Source organism: Sturnira hondurensis, unplaced genomic scaffold (assembly GCF_014824575.4).
Source record: "Sturnira hondurensis isolate 20B ecotype Veracruz unplaced genomic scaffold, ASM1482457v3 Scaffold0013559, whole genome shotgun sequence".
Taxonomy (NCBI): Eukaryota; Metazoa; Chordata; class Mammalia; order Chiroptera; family Phyllostomidae; genus Sturnira; species Sturnira hondurensis.
This window is the reverse complement of record NW_028086190.1, coordinates 6,046,205-6,071,586: the sequence shown is the minus strand read 5'-3', so window position 1 is coordinate 6,071,586 and position 25,382 is coordinate 6,046,205. Positions and strand designations below refer to the sequence as shown.

Genomic DNA, 25,382 nt, shown 5'->3' with positions numbered 1-25,382 from the left:
ACATAGCTTGTTTTTCATTTTAAGAACCAGTGTAGATACTTCAGTTAAACAAGTATTAGCTCAGATACGTGGCTCACACTTGTGCATTTTTCCCTCCCTCTTCTCAATCTAGTTTATTTCTCAATTACTATAACCCATATTACCATTAGCAGTACAAATGTTACTGAAGATTTTCTTTAAATGTTCTTAGGGGAATGAATAGACAAGGAAAAATAGACAGTGCAGTGGAACAGCACTCACATGTAAACATATGCACTGAATGAAATAATTAGCTAATTTAAAAATAAGATATATGGCACTTGGAACATACCACTATTAAAATAAAAGTCCTTTGTTTTAGGGATATATAATATTAGACAAAATCTGAGGTTGATACAAAATTTTAGGAGTCTGTAAATATCACAGACTTCGCCTATTCATTACACTCGTTAGTCAGATTTTTAAAGACTCATTGCAGGGACATGAAGCTCACACAGCACAATACCTGTGCTCAGTCGGCCCAAGGCCCAATCCTTCCCCCTCAGAATTGCAGCTCACTTGTCCAAGTATCTCTGTGGTGGAAATTCTTCCTACTATATCACTTACTTGCTTTATTCTACCAATGCTAAAGTAGAAATTTCTCTTCATTATTCATCTCTGGTAGACAGAGTAGTAGAGAACTCTACTATTCAGTAACTTGAACAAATATTGCATTCAGCCACATTAATTTAAATAATACATAAACAAGCCAAATAACTCAGAACTGATACTGTGGCAACAATATGCAGAGAATACATTGCTGATGATTAGAGACACAATGTTGCTTCTTCCCATTTTGTTTTCAAATTTTGCTTTTACCTCTAACATGTATATCTTTATTTCTGTGTATCATTTACATGATCCTAAGTCATATTTAACATAAGCTTTAGACTTGATTCCTTTTTTCCATTCAGAATTCAATGCAAAACCATGTATCATGTATACATTCAATGAGAGAATTTTTGAGTGAAAATGATGCAAAACACTCTGAAACAGGACTTTTCCTATACATATACACTGTTACCTTCTTGCCAGGATTTTAAAGCATTTCAGCCACAGTTTGAAGGACACTCAATGAGTGTTTTTAAAATTTATGAGAAAACCAGAATAGTAAACATAGCAATATTACATTTGGACAATTACAAGTACCTCTAAAGGGTTTTTTCTCCCATTTGTTTGTAAAGTGAATCACTAAACAGAAGTTTTTAAAATACTCAACTTTTTATATGAAGTGAGTAACAACATACAGACCTTTTTTGGTCGAGTTCAATTTTCTATTACAGTTTTGTTTAAATCAAGGTGCATTTGCATTTCTTCTTGGGAAATGTTTACATATGTATATGTATATTTTTAAAGTGTTCTTTATCTTTGTTTTCAAAACAATTATCATCCTTTAATGGCGTTAAGGATTATTCACACACAGAGACGCAGAACCCCTCACTTGTGAGCAGAAAGGGCCCTGACCTCTCCGTTTCAACATTCATGAAAAGGGCCCAATAAGCTATTCAGTTCATTTACAGAAATAAAAGCATACTTTTTACTAGCTCTCATGTATTCCTGCAGAAATAAAGCACAACCAAAATACCTTGTGGGAAGATTATCTTTTGCAACTTAATTTAAACTACTTTTTAAAGTAGCCAATCTATACAAAAATACCAAATGAAAAAACATACTAATCTGCCTAATTCAGAAAAAAAGTTCAAATGAGAGACATTTAAAACCAATTGAGGCAGTCGTGTGTAAAAACTAAGATTCAATCATCAAAATTGTTCTTAGTAATATTAAGTTCTATCTTATAAACATAAGGATGTGAGATGAAAACTCTCAGTCAACCAAAAAGAAAACGACCTCTTTGGTACAGGAAATAAAAACGTCACTCAAGGCTAATGAGTAGCACCAGGATGTTTTAGTTGTCGAGGCTGGAGGACACTGACTTCAGGCACCAGTAGGTTGAACTGTCACCCAATGAACACTGGCAAGAACGCAGAGCTTGTGACATGCAGCCAACCTCTCCCTGTAGTTAACAATCAATGCAACTAAACCCTGTATTTAGTGAAAAAGGCGAGCAAAGCCACAACAAGAAACACGACTTTTTATCCACACTACTGTTTACATACAAAACTATCAGTACTGAGAACAGACTGTTGAACAACTGTGGCAGGCACTGCATTCCACATCACAGGTATTCACAATACTAACTGGTATGGAGACGACCTTCGAGGTACCAAGAACTCCAAAACAGCACAATTTTAAAGTGAAAATCACCCCTTACATACAAACTTATCACAAGACTTGTGAAAAGGGCCCCGGTTTTTTAAAACTTTGGGCAACCTCTGCATTTCTCCTCAGCACTAACTAGCTGCACCTTTCTTGACAATTCCTGTTACCACACACTATGCAATTATAATATTTAACATTTAAAATAATTTCTCAAAGGCCTCTGACCAGCTGAAGAGAATCAGCAATATAAATTCCATAGATAACTCAAACTAAAATGCTCTCGTGCATTAAGAACTCTGAGTAAAATGTTATCAGCAAGAGACAAGGCTAATGATTGTAGCTGGGGATTTTCCTGACGTCACAGAAATTTTCTAGTCTACCCTGTTGCTGACATGCTGATTCCCCACGCTCTCTGTCTAGCCTTCTCACCGTCTTAGTAAGTTCCCCTAATTCCTTTCTGCAATTTTGGCTACTCACTGCTCACTTGTCCTGTATGTCCTCTATGGTGGACTAGGGGAAAAGGACATGATAGTAAAAAAATATAATGATAGTGAAAAATATCAGCAATACCCAGAACTTAAGAATTTTAAATACCATTGTTATTTCTATTTCAAATTAGCATTAGCAGTCATATTACAACATCTAATGAACAGACAAAAACACAGTAAATTTTGTTGTTAAAAATTGCACAATAATAATGAAAGGGGATGTGTGAAGAAAGTCACTTTCCTGAAGTCAAACCCTCATCATCCTGCAGGCGGCAGAAGTGCTAAATACACAGAATAACAACATTGGTTCAAAATATGTTAAGCAAACTGACTCTCACATTCTACTGTAGATTATTCTAGAATTCAATAGAGAATGGCTAAATTCAGAACATGACATTTGTTATTTAGATATAAATTCAGAGGGTGCTTCTTAAAATAGAAGGTAACAAGTGTGAACATTAAATAATAAACTAATTCATTTGTTAACTATAGGTTAACAATACTAGAAGGTAGAACATAGCAAATATGCATGACTTACTAACTACATTTGCCAATACTTACATTTTTGAAAGCCACAGTGGTAGAACTGGGTAAAAAAACTTCTATTTGTATCTGTTAGTAAACTAGGNGGGTGCTTCTTAAAATAGAAGGTAACAAGTGTGAACATTAAATAATAAACTAATTCATTTGTTAACTATAGGTTAACAATACTAGAAGGTAGAACATAGCAAATATGCATGACTTACTAACTACATTTGCCAATACTTACATTTTTGAAAGCCACAGTGGTAGAACTGGGTAAAAAAAACTTCTATTTGTATCTGTTAGTAAACTAGGTAATGTAAGTATAAATTTATCAAATAAATTCTCTATAGATCTATATATATTAGAGGTCATGTATAAAACTTATGTAATGAAGCAGCAATAGTAGAGGTGACTTGAGCTTGGCGATCTACTCCTCCATGAAGTGTAGGGGAAGTATAGAGACCGGAGAAGAATGTAGGGGAGGCTAGCAGCTTTGTTAGTATTAATGCCATTGTAAACCAGGGCTGAACACACTGATTTTACAGCAATTCATTTGAGAAACTCAAACTGCCCCATGACCTAGCACATAAAACACTGTGGCCGTACTCTAAATTACTGCACACTTCCTGACTAAAGTGTTGTCCTAACTTGTCTTCATGATTAGCACTCAGAATTATTAACCCCTTTCAAGTAAAACATATTTTCAACTAACTGTTCGTATGGAAGTGACTTGAAAACGCCTGATGACGAATAGTTATAATTAGCTACCATCCTTAGAAAAAAATACCTCTAAATATTAGCAAAAATTTACTAATGTTCATTCTCACAGAAGTTTTATCTCTACTTTTATACTGAATTTTATGTAGCTTGTGTTCTCTACTCCTATTTACTATTAAAAGTAAACTATGCTTTCTTCTGTTACAGACATTAATACATTAAAAATTTAAATATAGCTATCTCTTATGTTAACCACAAGTATTTTTAATACAACCCTTAAGCAAAATAGTATTTTTCTTATAATGGAACATTAGTTAACTTAATATTTTTAAACTGTTAGTCTTGGTTACATAGTACCAAAAGCATATTAGCTGAATGCCTACTGCCTGGGGGACTGTGAAGTCAGTCAATTTTTGCCTACACTCTTGAACCCTTCAAATTTTTTGTTTAAAGAAAAAAATAACAACAAATATAATTGTTCAAGAGGTGTAACATACAATGTCTAGGTAAAAATCATTTCCAGAGGCCAAATTAATAACTTTGCTGATGTAAAACGTCCCTTAAAATATATTTTGCTTATTAAAATGGAATAAAATGTTTATGAGAAACTACTTTATCCAACATACAGATTATATCAGTTACCTCATGACTCATAATTATTTTCTAACACTCAACACATTATTAGTTATTTTCATGGTTATACAGAATACATAATAAATTGGCAACTAAAGCTACAGCTATGACTCTAAGTAGGAAAATTTGAAAAGAATGGGAAATATAAAAAGAATCATTAATCTTCTATTATTTTAGTGTAATAGAATCAGCAAAAAAAAAATTATTCCGAAACTGAGGTTAAAAACACTAAATGTACTTTTTAGATAGTAAGACCCATTAGATACTTGCTTGCTGATGTAACTAAAATTATTCCTGTGTTTTCTAATAAATAGTAATTTTAAAGTACTGTCTTTGCTAATTCTAAGGACTTCATTTGCGAGAAGAACTCACGGGCACAGCAGTGTGGTGACTGCTAGGGGAGAGGGAGGGAGGCGGTGGAGGCGGAAGAAGGTGTAGCACGGACAAATGTTAACGAAAAAAACACAACAAAAATAAATAAAAATAAAGTAAAATTCATAAAATGGTTTACATTTGTTTACCCTAATCTGATCTTAATGTGTAAATGACAGTAAAAAATATAATATACATAAATAAAACAAAGTAGTCATCATTTGTATGAACTAGATGTGGTATCATAAACACGAACCATTAATTTTCATAAAATGTAACAGTTTTGTACATACACTCCCCCTAACAGAGAGCGCCCCTCTGACAGGTTCTGATTTTGGCTACACAATTTACTTGTGGGGCAGGAAGTCTCTAGAGCCACTATAATTACACCAACTGCCAAAAGAGGGCGCAGCGAGAACACTAGAGTTTATGCGCTCCCAGGGAAGAACTAACTGCCCCTTGGTTTTTTCTCGTCTAACAAGGATTAACAAAACCCAGTTAAGCATGCTAATTTGGGGATATATACATATATCCCTTAATATAGAGTCTTATATAAATATATTCATATATTGATATGTACCATTTTTGCCATTCAAACAAAATAAATATATGCCTTGCCTAGTGTAGGAGTGTGTATTGCAGTACCTGAGGAATCGGGCACAGAGGGATCAGGCTAGTGAGGGAACAGAGAAAAGAGGAAGGAGCATGTACTCTAGAAATGGTAAATCTAAGAAAAACAAAAACCTCGTAGGGTGAGAACAGGACACCTCTGGTTCTCATTACTGAGACAGAAGTTGGCTCTGAGCACCTCCCATGTACATTTCAAAGTCGCTCCTGCTACCACATGAAGTATAACTGTGCCTATAAAGTTATTTAAGGGATCTTCACTTCCTTTTCCTGTTTCCTCAAGGTCCTCATTTGAAAGGAATGTATACAGCTAGGCAGGGCATTCAATGGATATCTATCTGTATATCACCTATACATTACTTCCTTAGTTCTGCCACCAAGCCAAATTTGGTCAACATGTTATTAGCTTGCACAAAATCCAACCCATTTCCATGATGTGAACATACTAATGTGGTTCATTAAGCTCTATAAATACATTTCTCATATTAAATTTACTATGCATCTTATCAGCACCAATACATATTTTAATCTGCCATGTCTAAACTTTTAGGTAATAAAACAGTATAATCAGAAGATGTAAGACCTGGCACTTATATCTCTGAGAACAGCTTATTCCATTATTTTAGAAGACATTTACAATTTCTGAAAGAAGTAACCACAGTAGAGTTAACCCGCTGACAATGGTAGCTGTTGCTTAGTATCTATTCTCAGGTATGATTCCCTACTATTAAATTTAAGTAAAAAAAAAACAACCTACTGATATGCTGCAAGTAAGGAGACTCCTTCAATCTTCTCTTCAAGGGAAAGACTGAGTACACAAATTTTCAAAAAAGATACATGGACTTTGCAATATTCTAATGGAAAAAATGTTACAGCTGAATTTTTTTCAAAGCACACTAAAGGTCTTTTCAAACAAATGTCCTACACTTTCCAAGAGACCATCACTCCAAGCAGTTTAAATCTGTACAAGGCTAATAATAAATGTAGATTATTATTTTATTTTAGGGTCATTTCCTAACATTAGCTACAAAAAGGTCTTTCAATCCAAATTATAGTTAGCTAACTAAAATTTAATTTCATTTTGGGTAAGTTAGGTATACAAAAGTTATTTACTTATTTTTACTAGTAATTTCCTATAAATAGAATTTCAGGAATAATTGGCCAATATTTATCATATGGAAACCTTCAATGTGTAATTTTAGATCTCCTAGTAGGTACTGTTAAGTAAAAGTACAAAGTATATGCATTTTTCTAAAGAACAACATTCTTCTTTATACTGTACAGTACACACTATCTGGTTCCACCAGCATTTTAAGAACACACACTCTGGCATAACTGCACCACAAAAAGGTACCTGTGGGATTACTGCATATTCGCTGTCCTTTTGCTCTGCTTAGGGTAAAACAGGAATACATGCCCACTTAGTCAAAATTTTCTACTCGAAGCAAATCTATTAACAACAATGAAAATTACAACACTATAGGGGAAAGAAATAGGAAAACGAACATGAAAAAAATTAATTTTTCCTTTAAAATAAGGTAGGTAGTTGGTACTTTAGTGGAGTTTTGGTTTTTGGTGAAGAGAAGAAAACATCAGAAAGCTACTTTTAAGAAAACACTGCCGTTTTGCTGTTGTTCAATCCTACGCTGCACTTAATAAAATCTTGCAGCATATGTAAAAAAAAGTACTAACATGTTTTAAGCCGTATTTTGAAAAAGAAAATTTACATGTAAGGTGTAAAACCTTTTGTAAAACCTGAAGAATTAAATTCAGATTTGGTTAGTACTGTTTAAGAGTGAAAAATTTAAATGAACATCTGAAGATTCCCATAAATTAAAACTCTATAATATTGTTGGTTCTAAAAGAAATTATGTACAATTATTTCAATCCAATCACTGCCTTTTGAGCTTAATAACAAAAGCATTTTCAGAAATCCCTGTGGAAAGCTAATTTGAAAGTAAACATGCTTTAAAACTTAAATATAGACCTTGTATTAGTCCCACAACAGGATCAAGATCACTATTAAAATAAAGCCTGGGGCACATTATGATGCCTAAGATTGGTGGGTGGATTTTAATTGACTTGAAGACTGTCATCGTTCTATTATCAGGAAACCTGTAACGCATTTCCAGCGTGGAGGACCCATCTGTGCCCACCATCCATCTGTTTAGACGTGATTGGCAAAGTGGTAGGGAACTCGCAGTGGCTGTCTCTGCCTGAAAGGAATAAACCACAGGATCTTCCAACGAGTGCCAAAAACTTCTGAGAAGGTCTGCTGCCACGGCTTTCGGGGCCTCGATCTACAGAAGACAGCATTATTAGTGAAAGACAGCACTCCCATGGTGCACTTCAGTCAACTAAAACAATACACGTTGGCTGGGGATCCATTACTGGACTCTGATGAATTGGGCCCCAGCATCACAAACACAGCTTTTCTTTCATTACGGCATGCAGCTGAGTTTTAACTCTGGAGAGCAGACATTGTATCCGTGTCGTCAATCAACCTAGAGCAACTTCTGAAGCGGAGGAGAATCTCAGGATTAACAGAATGTGTGTCAACAACACAGTAGCAAATCTCTTTTGATGTACTTTCAGGACAAATAATTGAACTAACTTTAGTTAGACCAGAAACAAGAATGATCAGTCCTTATTTTCTATGAAAACTAACATAGCCAGAAGACCCCACTGTAAGAGAGGGTTATGACTGTCTAGCTCAGGCCTTAGACAAGGCAGGAAGAAACAGGCATCATTATCTTTCCACTACATGCACACGTTATTTTTCAAATGTGGCCAGTTATTTTCGTTTTTAAGAACACTACAAACTTTACTTTTATACTTACATTTCTTCACAACAGTTTGACATCTTTTCAATAGATGTTGTATCCTATTAAAAATTAAAAATATATACTCAGACATAAAGTTATTGAAGCTTTATTCTATAGTAATTTTATAATGTTTTAAAGTCATACCCAGAGAATATATTGAAGATTTAAACAGTTAATATACGAGTACTAAGATTTCTAAATTATCTATAGACACTGCCAAAATTCCAATGGAGAAAACAAAATCAACATCACATTGTACCCCCCAACATTATTCAATTATAAAACCTAATTAAAATTGTAGGAGTCTCACTTCATTCACGTTACTTTTCGTTATACTTGCTTCCTTGACAACTCTTTTAAAATACATAGTATCTACCACATTCTGCCATGTATAATGCACACACGAGTATAATGCACACCCACGTTTTTGGCCCAAACAAAAGACAACCTTTGTTTTAAGTTTTTAATTCAATCTTTTATTTACTTATATTCAGAAACAAAACAAATTATCATATTCCAGAGCATTATTTTGCATGTGAATATCATTACTGCTTTCTAGAGTTATGCTTTTATTGCATAAGCATAAATAAAAGAATTAAACACACTTATACAGATAGGGAATTAGCACAACCCATGTATAATACACATCCTTATTTTTCCCTCAAAAATTTGGGCAAAAAAGTGCACATTTTACATGGCAAAATACAGTGTTTTTAATTCAACTGTCAGTGAATATGGCTTAAAAAAATACCAAAAATGACAAATGAAAGATACTACTGAATAAAAACCTTCCAAGAGCTAAAAAGAGCTTCTAGCTCCGGATTTCTGTAAACAATCACTGTTTAACAAGCCAACCCATGCATTTGCCTACTACAACACCTAGTACTCTGAAAAGTCAACTGAACTTGACTTTTGTCAAGTTTGAAGAATACTAGAATTAGTATTCTTTGGTAAAAATACATGCACAAAAAACTGTTTCCTTCATTTCAACAGAAAAATCAGTCTCTTCGCAGTAATACAATTTCTAATGTCTTTTTCTATAAGGCTCGGACAAATGCATAAGAAAAATAATTCAACCAAAAAAGGTTGACTTGCCAGTTTAGTTCATGTTACCAGAACATCTATCATTAGACTGAGAAACTGTCATGATAAATAATATCTAAATAATCAAAATGAATGACATAATCTCAGGTTAGATATACAAGCTCGGTCCAGAAGGTATCCAGCCATGTAACACCAAAAACAGAAACATTTGCTGAACATACAAGAAACAGTGTACACAGGACAATGATGCCTCAGTCCCCTTCAAAGTAGGCACCTTAGGCCCCTACACAGTTCTCTCAGTTGCCATCAGCTACCCCCTTTTATTTTCCTGATTCTCATTGATGGTCTGAAATCTCTTCCCTTTCAAAGGTGATCTGAGTTTTGAGAAAAGCCAGAAGTCACAGGGCACCAAATGTGGGCTGCAGTGGGCTGAGTCACCTCAATGATCTGATGTTTCACCAAAAAACTCTGCATGAGACGTGATACATGAGTGGGTGCATCGTCGTAATGAAGCTGCCAGTCACAAGTCGCCCATAGCTGTGGCCTTCTGAATCATCCGATAGTTTCCATGGAGGAAGAGGCAAGCTTAGTGCAAAATGTGATGCAGATTCCCTGTTCTGCTCAGTCATTTTGAATGTGACAGCCACACAGTACACATGCTCACTCAATGGCATCTACTGCCCCTACTAACTAGTACAGTGAAGTTGTCATTGTTCACACATGTACATTCCAGTCCCCTCTCCTTGGCTGTGTGATTACACTGGTGTCATGCAAACCGTTGTCACTATATTAACAATGGCTGGACTTTTTCCAGGCAGACCTCATGTATTTATATTTTAAATACACTTTAGAGTGTATAAAATATCTTTTTAGTTATTTTTTAATCCTCAAGATATGTTTATTGATTTCAGAGAGAACAGGTGGGCGGGGAGAGAGAGAAACATCTATTTGCCCTGACCAGGGATTGAACCTGCAACCTTGGTGTACTGGGATGACACTCTAACCAATTGAGCAACCCAGCCAGAGCCTATCTTCTTTTAAATATACCAAAAAATTTTCTCCTCTTATCCTTCACTAGCTTGCTCTTATATACCAAGTGGACTATACTATTACTAAGTAGTACTATTCATGCAAATACTTGTGGTTTCAGCTCCAATCCCAAGAACTTCTCTGGTTGTAAAACTTTCCTCTAATGAAAATAATAAAAAGCACTTTCACTTTAAACGACTCTTTATAAAAGTTGTATCAATAACTATAATATTAATTTCTTACATATGAACAGCTGAATAAGTAAAGTTAGCCAACATATGAAAAAAATCAATCTTTTTTTTTGAGGTGTTAGGAGCCAATGACAGAGTTTTCTTTCCAGGTTGCCTAGGAATTTGAAACAAGACTGTAGATTTGCAATGTATTCTATATTAATCAGTTTTCCTATTACGATTTGAAATTCATAGTAACTGATGACAATTTTATTTATAATTAACCCTTCTTGGTTCTGTTGCATAATTTCCTCAAAATAATGTTTTCCTCTGCAAAAACAGTCTGCAAATACATGACAAGATTGATTAGAGACTTAGAGGAAAGCTGAGCCCCTGTTTTCATCTGTACAGAAAGTGAGTGAAGTAGTTTTAATGGTGTCTTGGAAATGCTGAGTGACAGGTTGTCCCAAAACAAATGAGACAACTCACACAAAAAGATGTGACAGAAGTCAAGTGCTATTTAGATATCTAAATGGCATATATAAATGGCAAAAATTACAGTTGTGAATAATACTTAAACGCCAGGAATTATTTCAGGATTGAAAAAGCAATTACAAGGTCAGCCTACTGTGACTAGCTAATATTACAGGAAATTTTTACTATGGTGAAATTTACAACTTGATTATAACTTTGAGGAACTTATTTGTGGCAATAAAAGAATCAATTTGAAAGACTTCCCATGAGAAAACTTATATTTCCAAGTGCTTTTGACATCTTTCTGGAATCTGGGTCAACAAAAAAGGAGACTATTACCGATTAAGTCATCATAAGTAGATGGTCATTCTATCAGAGGGCATGACGTCTTCTATGACTATGAACACAGTCTGTGAGGGTAAACATTAAGGCTATTTTTTTCTCTAGTAACAGCAGATGCTAACCTGAAACTCAAGCTACCTTGAATACTGTTGTACAAAAAAGTATAATATTTGTATGGGATCAACCAAACACATCACATAGTTTTTGAACTGACATTTATACAACACACTCGGAGCAATACAACATCACATTTATAAGCACAACAGAAACAGCAAACTAGAAGAGGAAGAAGCTACGACTGGCTGGAACACTGAAACTGTAAGTTATTTTCAACTGCCAACTTAGGTTTAATACACTTTTTGTGTTTTATAAAAGCATGAAAATGTAGAATATTTTAGACTAAGAGTAATTAAAATACATTTTGGTGCACATAATTCTATTCGATACCTTTAGTGACCATTACAAAATGACAAATAAGATAACTGCTACCTTTAAAGAGTATACATATAATTTATTAATTCTTAATTTTATATGAAATTCAGCCACGCATATTCACTCTTCAAGAAAAACACAAACCAAGTTTTCATTTTATGTTGCCTACAATCAGAATACCGTATTTCCAAAGAAACATTTGTCTTGATTACAGTCTAGTGATCAAAGCAGCGAAGACTTTCTTCAGCAGGCATAGATATATAACTAAGAGATATATGAGAATGCTTTTGCATTTTAAAACTGAAAGTTTATTTTCTAAAAAATAAGAATAAACTAGAAAAAGCAAGACTTACAGAAATACAAGCTTACCTATTTTATCAACCAACACTTTGTACTTCTGCTGATGGCTGACCTTACCCTAAGAAACGATCTTTCAGATTCAGCTTAAGAAAATAGGATTGATTTTTTAAAAAAGTTGTAACTTAACTAACAAGATTATACCTAAAACAGAAAAAAAGTTCTTAGCAAAAAAGAAGGGGGAGGTAGTCATTGCCTCCTAGAAATATTGGGAGGGTTGAGGAGCAAAGAGGAAGAATTTATCAGCAGACGTTTCCTGGTTAATAGACCTGAGAATTTAGTCCTCTTGGAATAGATATTTGATGATACGAGCCATCCAACTAACTTCCTGCTCTGAGTTCATTCTCATCAACCAACACTTCGCCATATCTTTTGTGATGGGGAGAAAGGATGGGAAGAGTCCTTTGACACACCTGACATAAGGGACTAAAGTGTCAACCTGGTTTCCATGACTATCACTTTCAAGTCTGGAAGTAAAGGTCATTGATTCTCGACCTAATTAACTCTGGAAGATTTTCAATTAGCAATAATCTCACCTTCAATAAACCTGATTGGCTACATTACTGCCACTGTGCAAAGCTTGGGCCAAACTGAAGACCTGATGTAAGTTAAAAACATTCTCTCAGAAAGACTCCTCGAAGACAAGTCAATCTAACCTCACTGACTGCCTGCACTCTTTATTCTTTATTGTGGATCTTCTCCATGTTCCTAATTCTGTTGCACATATCTAATTCAATGACTGCTTATTTCATTTGGAGTTAAAAAAACTATTCAAAAAAATTTTCACAACTAGAGATTATATACCTGTTTTATCTATTACTAACTTCTATTAATTCTAAGACAGACCTTTTCTTGCCTTCCTAGCACCTCTGCTCAGCACATGGTCAGCATGAAGCTCATTTAACTTTGCATCTTCCACAGCACCTAGCAGCATAGTTTGCTCAACGTGAGTGCTCAGTATACATCCACGGCACTAAACTAACTGAATGTAGAAACAGCACGATTCCTTAATTTACTCCTACAGTTCAAAAAGAAAAAAATCCTGTTACTATCAGCTATTTCTCCTCTGAAGCCAGAACTCGCTACATTCTTATATGAAATAAGTGGTTCTTAAAGCTCATCTCCAACAAAGGACCAGCTACATCTTTTATTAGAGATCTGAAATTCACATGAGGATTTAATCAATCATGGAACCACTGTGAGAGGGCAGGAGATTTTACATTATACAGGCACTGAAAATCTCTTTTCAAAATAGTTCCCACACATCAAGCCACTTTCAGGAGATAAAACCTTAGGAAAATTACTAAAACTTTGTATCTTAACTTTCAAATTATAATACTTACCTCAAAGATTTTTTTGAGGGATTAAATGGGCTAATATAAATTAGAGCCCTTAAGAAACTCAATAATTGGCAGACCTTGTTCTTACTTATATTGCCTACTAAAGACTTTCCGAAAGACTCAGAGATAAAATATTTCAATTACATAAGTATGTAACTTTCAAAAACTGTGTTTAAATGAAAATGTGCATTTTATAATAAAAGTTAAAATGACCAGGATTCTGGGAGATTACACACATAAAATTTAATATCCAAGAAGGGGCTTATAATCTAGTTGAAAAATCAAGTACTAAGTACATAAAACCAAGGTTCATTTACTCACTATTCATCTATCAAAAATTTAATACTAGGTACTCATTACGACACCATCCTTAGCATCCAGGAACCTCAGTCTAGTGAAAGCAGGCAAGTATACAGGCACTGATTATACAGAAGTAGAGAGGATGCCAGAGAGGACAGTTATTCACAGTAATGTATTGTGTAAATAAGCCTTACACTAAATATTGGAAACAACTGAAAAATTATGCTTGCAACCAACACTCAATGTTAACTACTCTTACATTTTTTTTTATACAGAATTATACCTTCAGTAATGTTTTTGGTTAACAGTAGAAGTAAGATGAACGAATGTGCCCTTTGGCTCGACATGGGCTATAACTAATATATTGATGAAATGTAACAGAGAAAAGCATATAAATCATTGGGGAAAAAGATCTACAAGTTAACTATAAATGGGTCACTATTTTCCCCAATCCTAAAATGTTTTAAAGTCAGATCAAAAATTGATGAGGAGAAAACTGAAAGTAAAAAGAAACTTGTAAATGTTTAGCTTCCATTTAATAACTCAAGAAATGAGTAATGCTTTAAGAAAATTAAAGTGCATTATTCCCCTGTACTATTATACAAAATAGATGTAAATTGTTTTTCGTATTTGCAATGGTGGTTTGGAGTTGAATGCTACTAATCCACCACATTGATTCAGTAGGATACTTGCAAATTTTAATTATAAGGATTAATAATCTCAGCACTACATTTATGGGTACTTTTAAAAGGCAGGTAAATCCGCTAATTATCTCATAATGAGAATGATATTTAATAGAGAGTCTCATTTAAACTAACTTAACATTATGAACATAAGATACTTTTCATTGCATAACATAACCAAGTTAAAAACAAGTCACTCCTGCATTTATACTCCTTTCTGTATTTATGTAGGTAACCATGAGCCAATATTAGGGAGGGGGCATTTTCCCCTTTTATTTTGAAAAACTCTGCTTTAAGCTACTTTTAGTAATTCAAGCAGCATCCACAACAGTACCTGTGAGACCAAATGCAAAAGCTCAATTTTTGCTTTGAGAATTTAAAGCCTTTTACAAAACTGCTAGTAAATATATCTGTTCCACCCTACCATGAACCTCACCACAACTGAGAAAAACACTGAGCTCCAGAGACACCATCAAAAGCTTAAGCTATTACATAAACTCCATGGTGCCCAGAAAACAAAAATGCTTGTATACAAAATTCAGATAAACTGTCAGAGCAGTGTCACGGCACACAATAGCTCACTGTCAGAGCCGCACCAGAAGGCGCTGTACCAGCTGTTGCAGCACTTCGTGATTAACTCTCGCCAAGCCCAGGGACTGAAAACATGACCAACACAATCACCCGGCACTATCAGTATTGCTGGTTGTCAGAACGGACATTATTCTTGGCTGTGTGTGAACTACTGCTCAATAAGAAATCCTGACATCAATTACATTAATAGCAACATCACTATCCACTTTACTCAGAAACAGGAAAAAATGCTGAACAGTCTAATAAGGAATAATTAGAATAATCTGTTTCCTAAATAAAGAATGCTTTAAAGCTGATTGCTTTGAAAACACTTTAATATTAATTTTAGTAAAAATACACAAACACACACGTTTAAATCCTGTTTGAAATTAAATCTAGAAATAATCAAACGTAATCCTTTAAAATTGGGTTTAAGATTAGTCTAGTCCACAGAAACATCTGGTTGTATTGACTTTTAACCTCAGAAATGAGATTAGGAATCCACTATTTGTAAATTTAAGTAATTTCTAATTATTTTATCTGAGTCAGATAATCTGTTCATGCTAGGTCTAAAATGACATCAGATTATCATTTCTGATTATCCTTCTACTATCAATAAGAAGATGGTAATTTTCCTCTTACACAGAAATGATTTATTTATTCCAAGAAAAAATAATAGGAACAAATCTGCTAAATATTGATATGCTGTTTCCTCAAAACTTCAATCTAACCCCTCCACACACACACACACAAAAGATAGCATTTGGTGTTTGTATGTTGTCTAATAGGCCTATATTCAAACTGTGTAATTATATACTTTACATAATGAAATGATATATTCCTACCAGTGTTTTCCCAAAATGCCTCCTGCTCTTTGAGTACAGGAGTATGGGAAAGAGGAAGACTTCATTAGAAAGATTAAATTTACTGTGTTGCCTTCCCTCCCTTTCTTTCTTATGCTACCTGACAAACATCACTTCTTTCACTGTAAAGAGAGATCAACAGATTCAGATTATGACAAGAACATGTCCAGAACATGTCTAGGTTTGAATTTCCTGTAGGTAGTCTTAACTTTTTATAAAAATGAAAACAGCAAGCATGTTTTAGAAAAAAAGCAAAATCTACCTTTTTATTTAAATTAAAATATTAAACATTATTGCATATAAATGCTAATAATTTATTAGATTTAAAATTAAATACTGAATGCACAACAATTTTAAGTAATTAAGACTTAAAGAACCTTAAATCAATGTGAGGAGAAATGTATTCTGAAAAACCTTAGAAAGTTTTTAATCCAAAAATATGATGCTTCCCTATGAAAGCCCATGAAAATGGAACTGCAACTTATTATAATTTTTGAGAGAAACTGGATTCAAGAGGAAGTACATTGACTACGGATTGGACTAACAAATATAATACAGTCTTTGTCTTTCTGGCTCTTAATACTTGCATTGTTTCTCTAATGTTTCACAAATGTGTAATTTCTACATACATCAGACCTCTCTACTACAGAGTATTCTGAGAGGGTACTATATGCATACAGAAAAGATGAAACTTTGGGAGACAGCATTATTTAACAAATGTGGTATCCACTCAGTTTTAGAAATAACACAATGTTAGAACCAATCTCTCTACCTTAAGACAATGAAATGTTCCACAGTTACAACAAAATAGAACATTGTACAATCTGAAAATGCACGTTAACACACTGGCAGCAGAATCATCAGAACAGAACCTGACGTTGTACAGCAGTCCCCCATCACCCACATGGTATACGGTCCGAGACCACCAATGGGTGACTAAAGCTTTGGATAGTACCGAACCCTACACTCAGTTTGTTCTCACACACCCAAGCACTTTGCAGCTACTCTGTGGCATGTCTGAATTGCCAGCATCACTCCCCTCGCATTTTGGGACCATTACTGAGTAAAATAAGGGTTCCCTGAACCCTGGGACACCATGACTGTTGATCTGATAACCATGAAGAAAGGTTACTAAATGATGGACTGGTGGGCAGTGTACGCAGCGTGGGGATGCTGGACAACGAAGATTCAAGGCCCACGTGGAACAGAAAGAAGCAAGAAGGTGCAAGATTTCATGAAACTCAGAATTTAAAACTTAAGAATTGTCTACTTCTAAAATTTTCCATTTGATACAGTATTTTCAGATCATGGTTGACCATAGGTAACTGAAACCACAGAAAGCAAAACCTCAGATTAGGGGGGACTAATCTTTTAAAACCAACAAATATGATAAATTTAACTTTATATCCAACTCAAAGGTAAATGCTAAAAGTTTGGAGGCGGAATTCTTAATAGATCTTGAAGCCTTGGTTGCCACACCCCACTCACTAGGGCTGCTGGGTGAAAAGGAAACTACTACCCTCAGCTCTAAACCCACAATGGCCGGCCCTCTCTAGTAACTTCTCCTCGTAGCGGCAAAGCTACCAAATGCCATTTCCAGTCATTATTCAGAAGAAATCTGAGAAATCCCAATCCAGGGGATATACATGTAAGCCAATGATTTTAGTAAATTCAAAGGTGAAAATTCAAAATATGCAAGGCATAATTGGGCAATTTTGACATGACTTATGAACAGATTATGAAGTAATTGTGAATCATATATTCTAAATACAAGTCTCTTATCAGATATATATATAGTCTGCAAATATTTTCTCCCATTCTGTGAACTGTCTTCTCACTTTCTTGATAGTGTCCTTTGAATCACAAAAGTTTATAGTTTTGATTAAGTCCAGTTTATCAATTGTTTTCTTTGGTCATTTGCACTTCTGGTATCATATTTAAGATATCAATGCCTAACCCAAGATTTATCCTATGTTTCCTTCTAAGAGTTTTATAATAATTATAATTTTTAGACCTTACATTTAGGCCTATGAATAACTTTTGAGTTAATATCATATTCATGGTAGGAGGTAGGGGTCTCAGGTCATTCTTCTGCGTGTGGGTAGGGTATCTAGTTGTCCAGCAGCATTTCTTGAAAAGACTTTTCCTTCCCCCACTGAAATTGTCTTGGCACCCTTGAAAATAATTGTCCGTGAAGTATGTCTACACTTTTGGACCCTCAATTCCATTTCATTTATCACCATGTGCACCCTTATGCCAGCACCACACTTTTTGGATTACCATTGCCTTACAGTAAATTTTGATGCATTTTTTCTTACTATACATTTCTTTCACTGAATATATTCTTACAATCACTTAAGTTTTCATACACAATACATATATTATACATAATATAACGATCTTCAACTTACATGTTTAGTTACATACAAGTAACAGTCTCTACAAAATAAATTTGTAGCAAAAGAACTGTGCGTTTTAAATTTTGATAGACACTGAAAATTTGCCCTTCAAAAAAGGCAAATTTACCAGTTTACACCCCCACCAATAATATATAAGGTCTATTTCCCCTAAGTCTTCTGTAACTCCGTGTGTTATCAAACTTTCAAATCATTACTCAACATTTGCCTTACTTTTAGATCTTTCCTGTTGTATGTGCTAAACCCCATTTAGCTAGTAACGTACATTCAAAAAAAAGATTTAATTACAAAGAAAATGTTTCTATCAGCAACTCCATTTTTTTGAATTTACCTTATATGATAGCTTAAAGAAGAAAAAGAGATGTTCAAAGTAATTTTATTTATAATATAGAAAGTAATTGGACATTAGATCCTGATCCACAGGAAAAGGTCAACTATGAAGTCTACAGGTATATAAAACTATTTATGTTAATTTTTAAAGGCAGGATACAAAATTGTATATACACTCTATACACTGGTCATAACTACCTGAAAAATTACAAAGGCTTATAAAAGTGGGAATAAATAACTATGGATAATTTTCTCCTCTAATTTCTAAATTTTCTGTAACTTCTTAGAATTAAGTTCATACTTAGGAAATACATTCAATAAATATAACACTTCACATTAAAAATATACTTACTGTGATAATGCCAATTAGTTGAGTATAAAAGAGTCCCGTTATTCCAACTAACATAGTAATGCCCATAAAGGCAGCTAGTCTCATTATGGCCAATTCATGTCTAACAAGGAAGAGGTCCTATAAGAATTAGAAGAAGAAAAGTCTTAAAAGCAGTTTAAAAAGTAACTTACATATTTGCAATAATAATCAAGAATTCAACCATAACATTTTCCCTTATTATCTTAAAAGAAATACTCTCACCTTCTTTTGAGTTTATTTCATTTAATCAATATATAGTTTTAAATTTCAAAAATAATTTTTAATTCATACCAGCAAGCTGAAAAATAGAATTTTACTAATTTATCATGTCAAAAACCTCAAGCCAAAGGTTACATATTGGCCATGCTTGCTTTCTATTTATAGCAAAAAAACCTCCAAAAAATCTAAACAGATGGTGTAGATTCACTGGTTCCACAAAAGTAACTTTTATTACTGCACTGCTAAAACCCTTTAAGTTCAAGTGATCAAGATACCTAGAGATTATGTAACTGAGTCAAAATGAGGGGGGAAAGTAAATAAAATGACAGGATCATGTATATGGACAGCTCTCTGCAAGCTCACTTCATTCATTCACACATTCACTTAACCCAGCCACCACTTCAGGCACTATGCTACGGAGGAGAAATGTAACATGATAATGATACAGTCCATGCCCTCAAGACGCATGCAGTTTATTTAGTGAGGGTCCAGCTTTGCAAAACACAGTGTGGTGCATGCTACAACAGGGACTCATGCCCAGAGAACTGCAGAAACATAAATGCCTNACAGATGGTGTAGATTCACTGGTTCCACAAAAGTAACTTTTATTACTGCACTGCTAAAACCCTTTAAGTTCAAGTGATCAAGATATCTAGAGATTATGTAACTGAGTCAAAATGAGGGGGGAAAGTAAATAAAATGACAGGATCATGTATATGGACAGCTCTCTGCAAGCTCACTTCATTCATTCACCCATTCACTTAACCCAGCCACCACTTCAGGCACTATGCTACAGAGGAGAAATGTAACACGATAATGATACAGTCCATGCCCTCAAGAAGCATGCAGTTTATTTAGTGAGGGTCCAGCTTTGCAAAACACAGTGTGGTATATGCTACAACAGGGACTCATGCCCAGAGAACTGCAGAAACATAAATGCCTAGATGGGAAGGAGAAACAGAAATGCTGTGCATGGTTCAGGACATACACATGAGGATCTTAAAAGTTAACCCAAAAAACTGTGGTGGAAGGACAGGAAAACAAGGGGAAGCATTTCATTCACCCTCACTGTTACTAACCAGACCAGAGGAGTGAGAGAGAATGAGAGAACAAGGACTTCCCCCAGAAACCTGCTTTGCTAAACTTTGTTTTAAAACAGCTACAGTGGAAAAAAGTAAGAAATAAATGGGAAGGATCCCCAAACCGTAACTACCCACATGCTTTTATAATTTTGATTCGGGTTATGGCTTAAAGGTATTCTCGTAGCAATACCAAAAGCAGGAAGGTCACTGAACATAATGGACTTGCTTGAAACAGAAGAACTGATGTTTTCTCTGTGTATCACAGTGATCACCCATCAGGCTCAAGCAAAAATCTGACTCCACACCCAAATCACTCAATTCACTAGCCTGGGAAACCTTAAAATCCACCAAGACACGGAAAGTGGTGCATGTCAAATATCAGGCAGTCACTGCAAAAGCACAGTAAAGCCTAATGCAGAATCTTTACAACATGTAAAGATGGGAAAAGATGGGGCTACAAATGATTTTTAAAATTACATACAAGTTCTGCTGTCTGGAACACAAATTTGTTCCAATTAAGCAATAATTTGAGCATTGCAAGCATTCTGTATTTACTTATGCATAATTTTATCTGTGAAAAACCCTAGATGAACACAAAAAACTGCAGCCAGCTAAATCAAGCCGTATTGGAATACATAAACACATGCATACCCCCAAACATGTACCAGCGACTTCAATTTATCATGAGCCACACTCATCTACATCTCGTTTCACAACTTATCCTCCACTTTCAGACGGGCCCCCCTTCCAGCACTTTACAGTAACTCACACACTGTAACCCTCCTCGCACCCACTTCCACAAGAAAACTTCAGCTAACTTTTAAGGTAAAGTGCCATGATCATTACAGATTTTATGCATTTCTTAACAATTTAACATGCATAAAACTGTGGTGCTACTTTCATTAAGTTCTTAACTTTTTAACTGCCACTGAAAACTTTTTGAGTGTTGTGCCTCCATTTTCCCATAAGCCCTTTGCTTTTCACTGCATGACTTTGCATACTGGGGCAAATTTTAGTAATACAGAAATTGTGTTACAGTAACAAAAATACAAAATATGGTCAAATAAAATGCATCCTCTCTTCTCCCAGTGAAAAGAGTGAAAAAAAATTTGTTTTGTCAACTCAAGTTTATAAATGTTAGGGGTGAAGACTAAAATATCTACACATAATATCACCTTTATTCACTTAAGTTATACATTTACAGTTAAAGGAATTTGTAAAAAATGATGCTTTCATTTAAATTGAAATTGCTTTTTAACACTCTTGTATTTTCAATAAAAGCTGTACTCCAAGTTCACACCTCCATAACCACAGCTTGAGTCATTCAGCACAGCACAACACCTTTACTTATAGCTTAGATTTTTTTAAACGTAGCACTTTTTTAACCCAAAGACTGGCTTGGGAAATTTTATCCCCAAATCACAAAACCCCATTTACTAGTTAAGAGCCTTACTACATAAACAGTGTTGTGGCTGAACTGTATCTCCAGAAAACCCCTCTCAAACTGTCATTATAACTGGAGATAACGGCCTTTAAAGAGATGGCTGAATTCAAATGAGGCCCCAGGTGAGCACTAACCCAATCTAACTGGGGTCCTGGCAAGGACGGGAAATCAAAACCTGCGGACATCCTGATGTTGGACTTCTGGCCTCCAGAACTCTGAGAAAATGAATTTTTGTTGCTTACGCCTCCCCATCTCTGGTATTTTGTTATGGCAGCCCTAGCAAACTAACATAATAATAGTTTGTTTTTGTTTCTTCTCATTTTTTTAATAAGAAATGAGTTTATATTCAGATAAATGTGTAAAACATGGGTTTAGTCTAGAGAAAAGTGAGACCGCCCTCTCAAGAATGAGAACATTTAAAGCCACAGAACTTTTCCTCCCTCACCGCATTCTCTCCCTCATCCCTACCCTAAACGTAAAGATTACTGCTCCATTCTTCATACACGTGTATTTCAGTTACATACTACAAACATCTTTTCTAATCTGAACCTACCTTTTCACTGTCTTTATGGCGTCTTTTAAAGACCTCAAGTTTCTAATTTTAATGCAGTCCAATTTATCGATCTTTCCCTTTAGTGTTTTTTATTTCCCATTCAACATATCTTTCCCAACCCGGAGGTAATAAAGACATTCTCTTATGTTATCTTCTAAAACAGGGATGTCAAACTCATTTTCACCAGGGGCCACATCAGCCTCGCAGTTGCCTTCAAAGGGCCGAATGTAATTTTAGGACTGTATAAATGTAACTACTCTTTAACTAGGGGCAAGGAGCTCTGCATTAGGCCCTTTGAAGGCAACCTTGAGGCTGATGTGGCCCCTGGTGAAAATGAACTTGACAGCCCTATTCTGAAGCCTTTAAAACCTTTATAGTTTTTTTTGCCTTTCACATTTAGGTCATTAGTTCACCTGAAATTGATGTATGCACTTTTGAGCAGTGAACTACAGGAATCTGAATTTATTTTTACTGTATGGATATTCAATGGTTCGAGGATGGATTATTTAAAGAGCTGTCCTTTCCTCAGTGATCAGAGGTCAAGTATCCATACACGCCTGAGTCTGATATGGGCTCTTCCTTCTGTTCTCCTGGTTTATTCGTTTATCCCTGTACCAATGACAAACGCCTTAGTGACAGTGGCTTTGTAGTAAGACTCTACACCTAGTTAGCCAAGTCATCCCACCAAGTTGGTTTTCAAGAATGTCTTGGTTATTCTAAATAATTTGTATTTCCATAAAATTTTTTAAATTAGATTTTCAAGTTACAACACACCCTCAGACATGCACACAAAAATAACATTCTCTATATTAAGCTTCACAATTTCCCCCTCAAGCTATTATACTTTTCTGCCAAAATTATTTCAGGAACTTCCTCTTTCCTGATTCTATTAGAAATAGTTTTGCTATTAATTTCTATTGTATAAAGCACTGTTTGTCAGCATATAGAAACAGAATTTTTAAATACTGTTTCATAGTTACACTTCTTAAACTTTCTAAAAAATCTAAAAACATCTATGGATAAATCCTTCACACAACTATATTATCTAAGAGCAATGAGAGTTTTATTTCTTTCAGAAGTTATGCCATTTTTTGTTTCTCTCCCCTCCTCCCCGCGACTGACTCAACCCCCCTGTTGAGAACAACCCCGACAGGAGGTGCCAGGAGCACCCAGAGCTTGTCCCCCAGCTTGGAGGGGTGTTTTGTGGGGTTTTAAAAAACTTTTTGTCTTATCAAAGCAGTTTTCTAGGTCTAGTTTGCTACAACGTAACTATCATGAATAGATGATGAATCCTATCTGTCTTCATACATTAGTACATAGTTTTCACACATACAATTTTTCCCTAATAAGTTTATGTAATAAAATATACTGACTGCTTTTTCAACGTAAAAACCTTTCATTCCTAAAAGAAATTCAACTTCTTCAGGCTGGTTACATATAACCAGATTCAGTTTCCTAACATTTTGTCTGAGTTGTTTATCCATGTTCATAATCAGACTAGTCTATAATTTTCTTTCTTTTTTTTATTACCCTTGATAGGTTATGCATCAAGTATATGCTATACACATAAAATGAGTTTCGGACAATTTTCCTTTTTACTCTTTTAAAGAGTTTGTAGCCCTGGCTGGTGTGCCTTGGTGGATTGAGCATGGGTCTGTGAACCAAAGGGTTGCCGGTTCCATTCCCAGTCAGAGCACAGGCCTGGGTTATGGGCCAGGTCTCCAGCTGGGGGCCTGCAGGAAGCAACCACACATCAATGTTTCTTTCCCTCTTTTTCTCTCTCCCTTCCCCTTTCTCTAAAAATAAATAAACAAAATCTTTAAAAAATAAAAAACACTGTAATTATTGTTACTATTACATTTGATAGAGCTAGAACTCATGGATAAATCTATGGATACTAATAATCTTTGCATAAAATGTTTGAACAACTCATTATTATAACACTACCTATGTTTCCAATTTCTTCTTGAAGGAATTTTCTTCATAAAGCTGTACTACACTTATGATCAGGAAAGCCAGCAATGTAAAGATGTCAACTAGCCAAACTGGTGTATAGAATACAATCGCAATAAAAATTCCCCACTAGTGGAGTACATATTCTACAGGTGGAAGTTTTTTTTTGGTTTTACTATGTTTTGATTTGCAGAAATCGCTAAGTAAGCTGCTTCTAAATTTCATAGGAACAAACACAAAGCACAGCATTCCACTCCTATAAAAAACAAACACACACACCAGGCCCTACTGCCTGCATTCTCAATGGGGCAGCACCGCCCCCAGGAGGGAGAAACTTGCTTCTTAATGAGAAAAGCAAACTTAGCTATCACAGTGGTTTGTGATCACATACAAATCAGTCCTCCCTGACAAAATCTTATTCCTCAGCACTCAACTTCATAGAGGGGAGGGGAGAAAATGTTTCAAAAGTCTCCTTAGTGGAGCAATGACAACGCAAAAAGCAAAGTTAAAAACACTCCTCTACTGGATAACAAGATATTTATAAAACTACAGTTATGACAGTGTGATCTAACCACAAGGATAAACAAACACACCAATGAACTATAAAAGAACCAGAAGTAGATACATGTCTGTATGGATCTTGGCTGATGGAAAAGATGGCATGTCAGAGTTGAAAGAGTATCTTCTCCATGAATGGTGCTAAGTCAATCAGATACCTATCTATGCAAAAATTAAACCCTGAATCCTACCTCGTAAGAACCATAAAAATCAATTCAGGGTGGGAATATGAAAAATATAATACTTGGAAGACAATATAAGAGAATTATATTGATAACATGGGGATAAAAAGACTTCTTAAATTGAACCAAATTCAAAAAGGAAGAGAAAAACAAGTTGGAGTACATTAAAAATAAAAACTCTTCATCAAAAAAATACAATTAAGAGTGAAAAGGTAAGCCACAGAGTAAAAGATATTTACAACATA

At 34.9% G+C, this 25,382-nt stretch overlaps 1 protein-coding gene across 3 annotated transcripts in view; it reads right to left on the bottom strand.

The window, feature by feature from the left end:
• Positions 1-2,105: 2,105 nt before the first annotated feature.
• The window catches only part of ZDHHC21 (zDHHC palmitoyltransferase 21), a 67,985-nt gene continuing 44,708 nt past the window's right edge, over positions 2,106-25,382 (bottom strand). For 2 of the 3 annotated variants that reach the window (XM_037061950.1, XM_037061951.1), the window contains 3 exons: positions 19,129-19,245; positions 8,441-8,484; positions 4,794-7,900 (listed from right to left, as the gene is read on the bottom strand). In XM_037061950.1, coding sequence (XP_036917845.1) covers positions 7,768-7,900; positions 8,441-8,484; positions 19,129-19,245 — 294 coding nt within the window. In that variant the 3' untranslated portion in view covers positions 4,794-7,767. Of the gene's footprint in view, positions 3,350-3,559; positions 7,901-8,440; positions 8,485-19,128; positions 19,246-25,382 lie in introns of those variants that run through there. The other variant, XR_005068790.1, reaches the window with a different exon arrangement.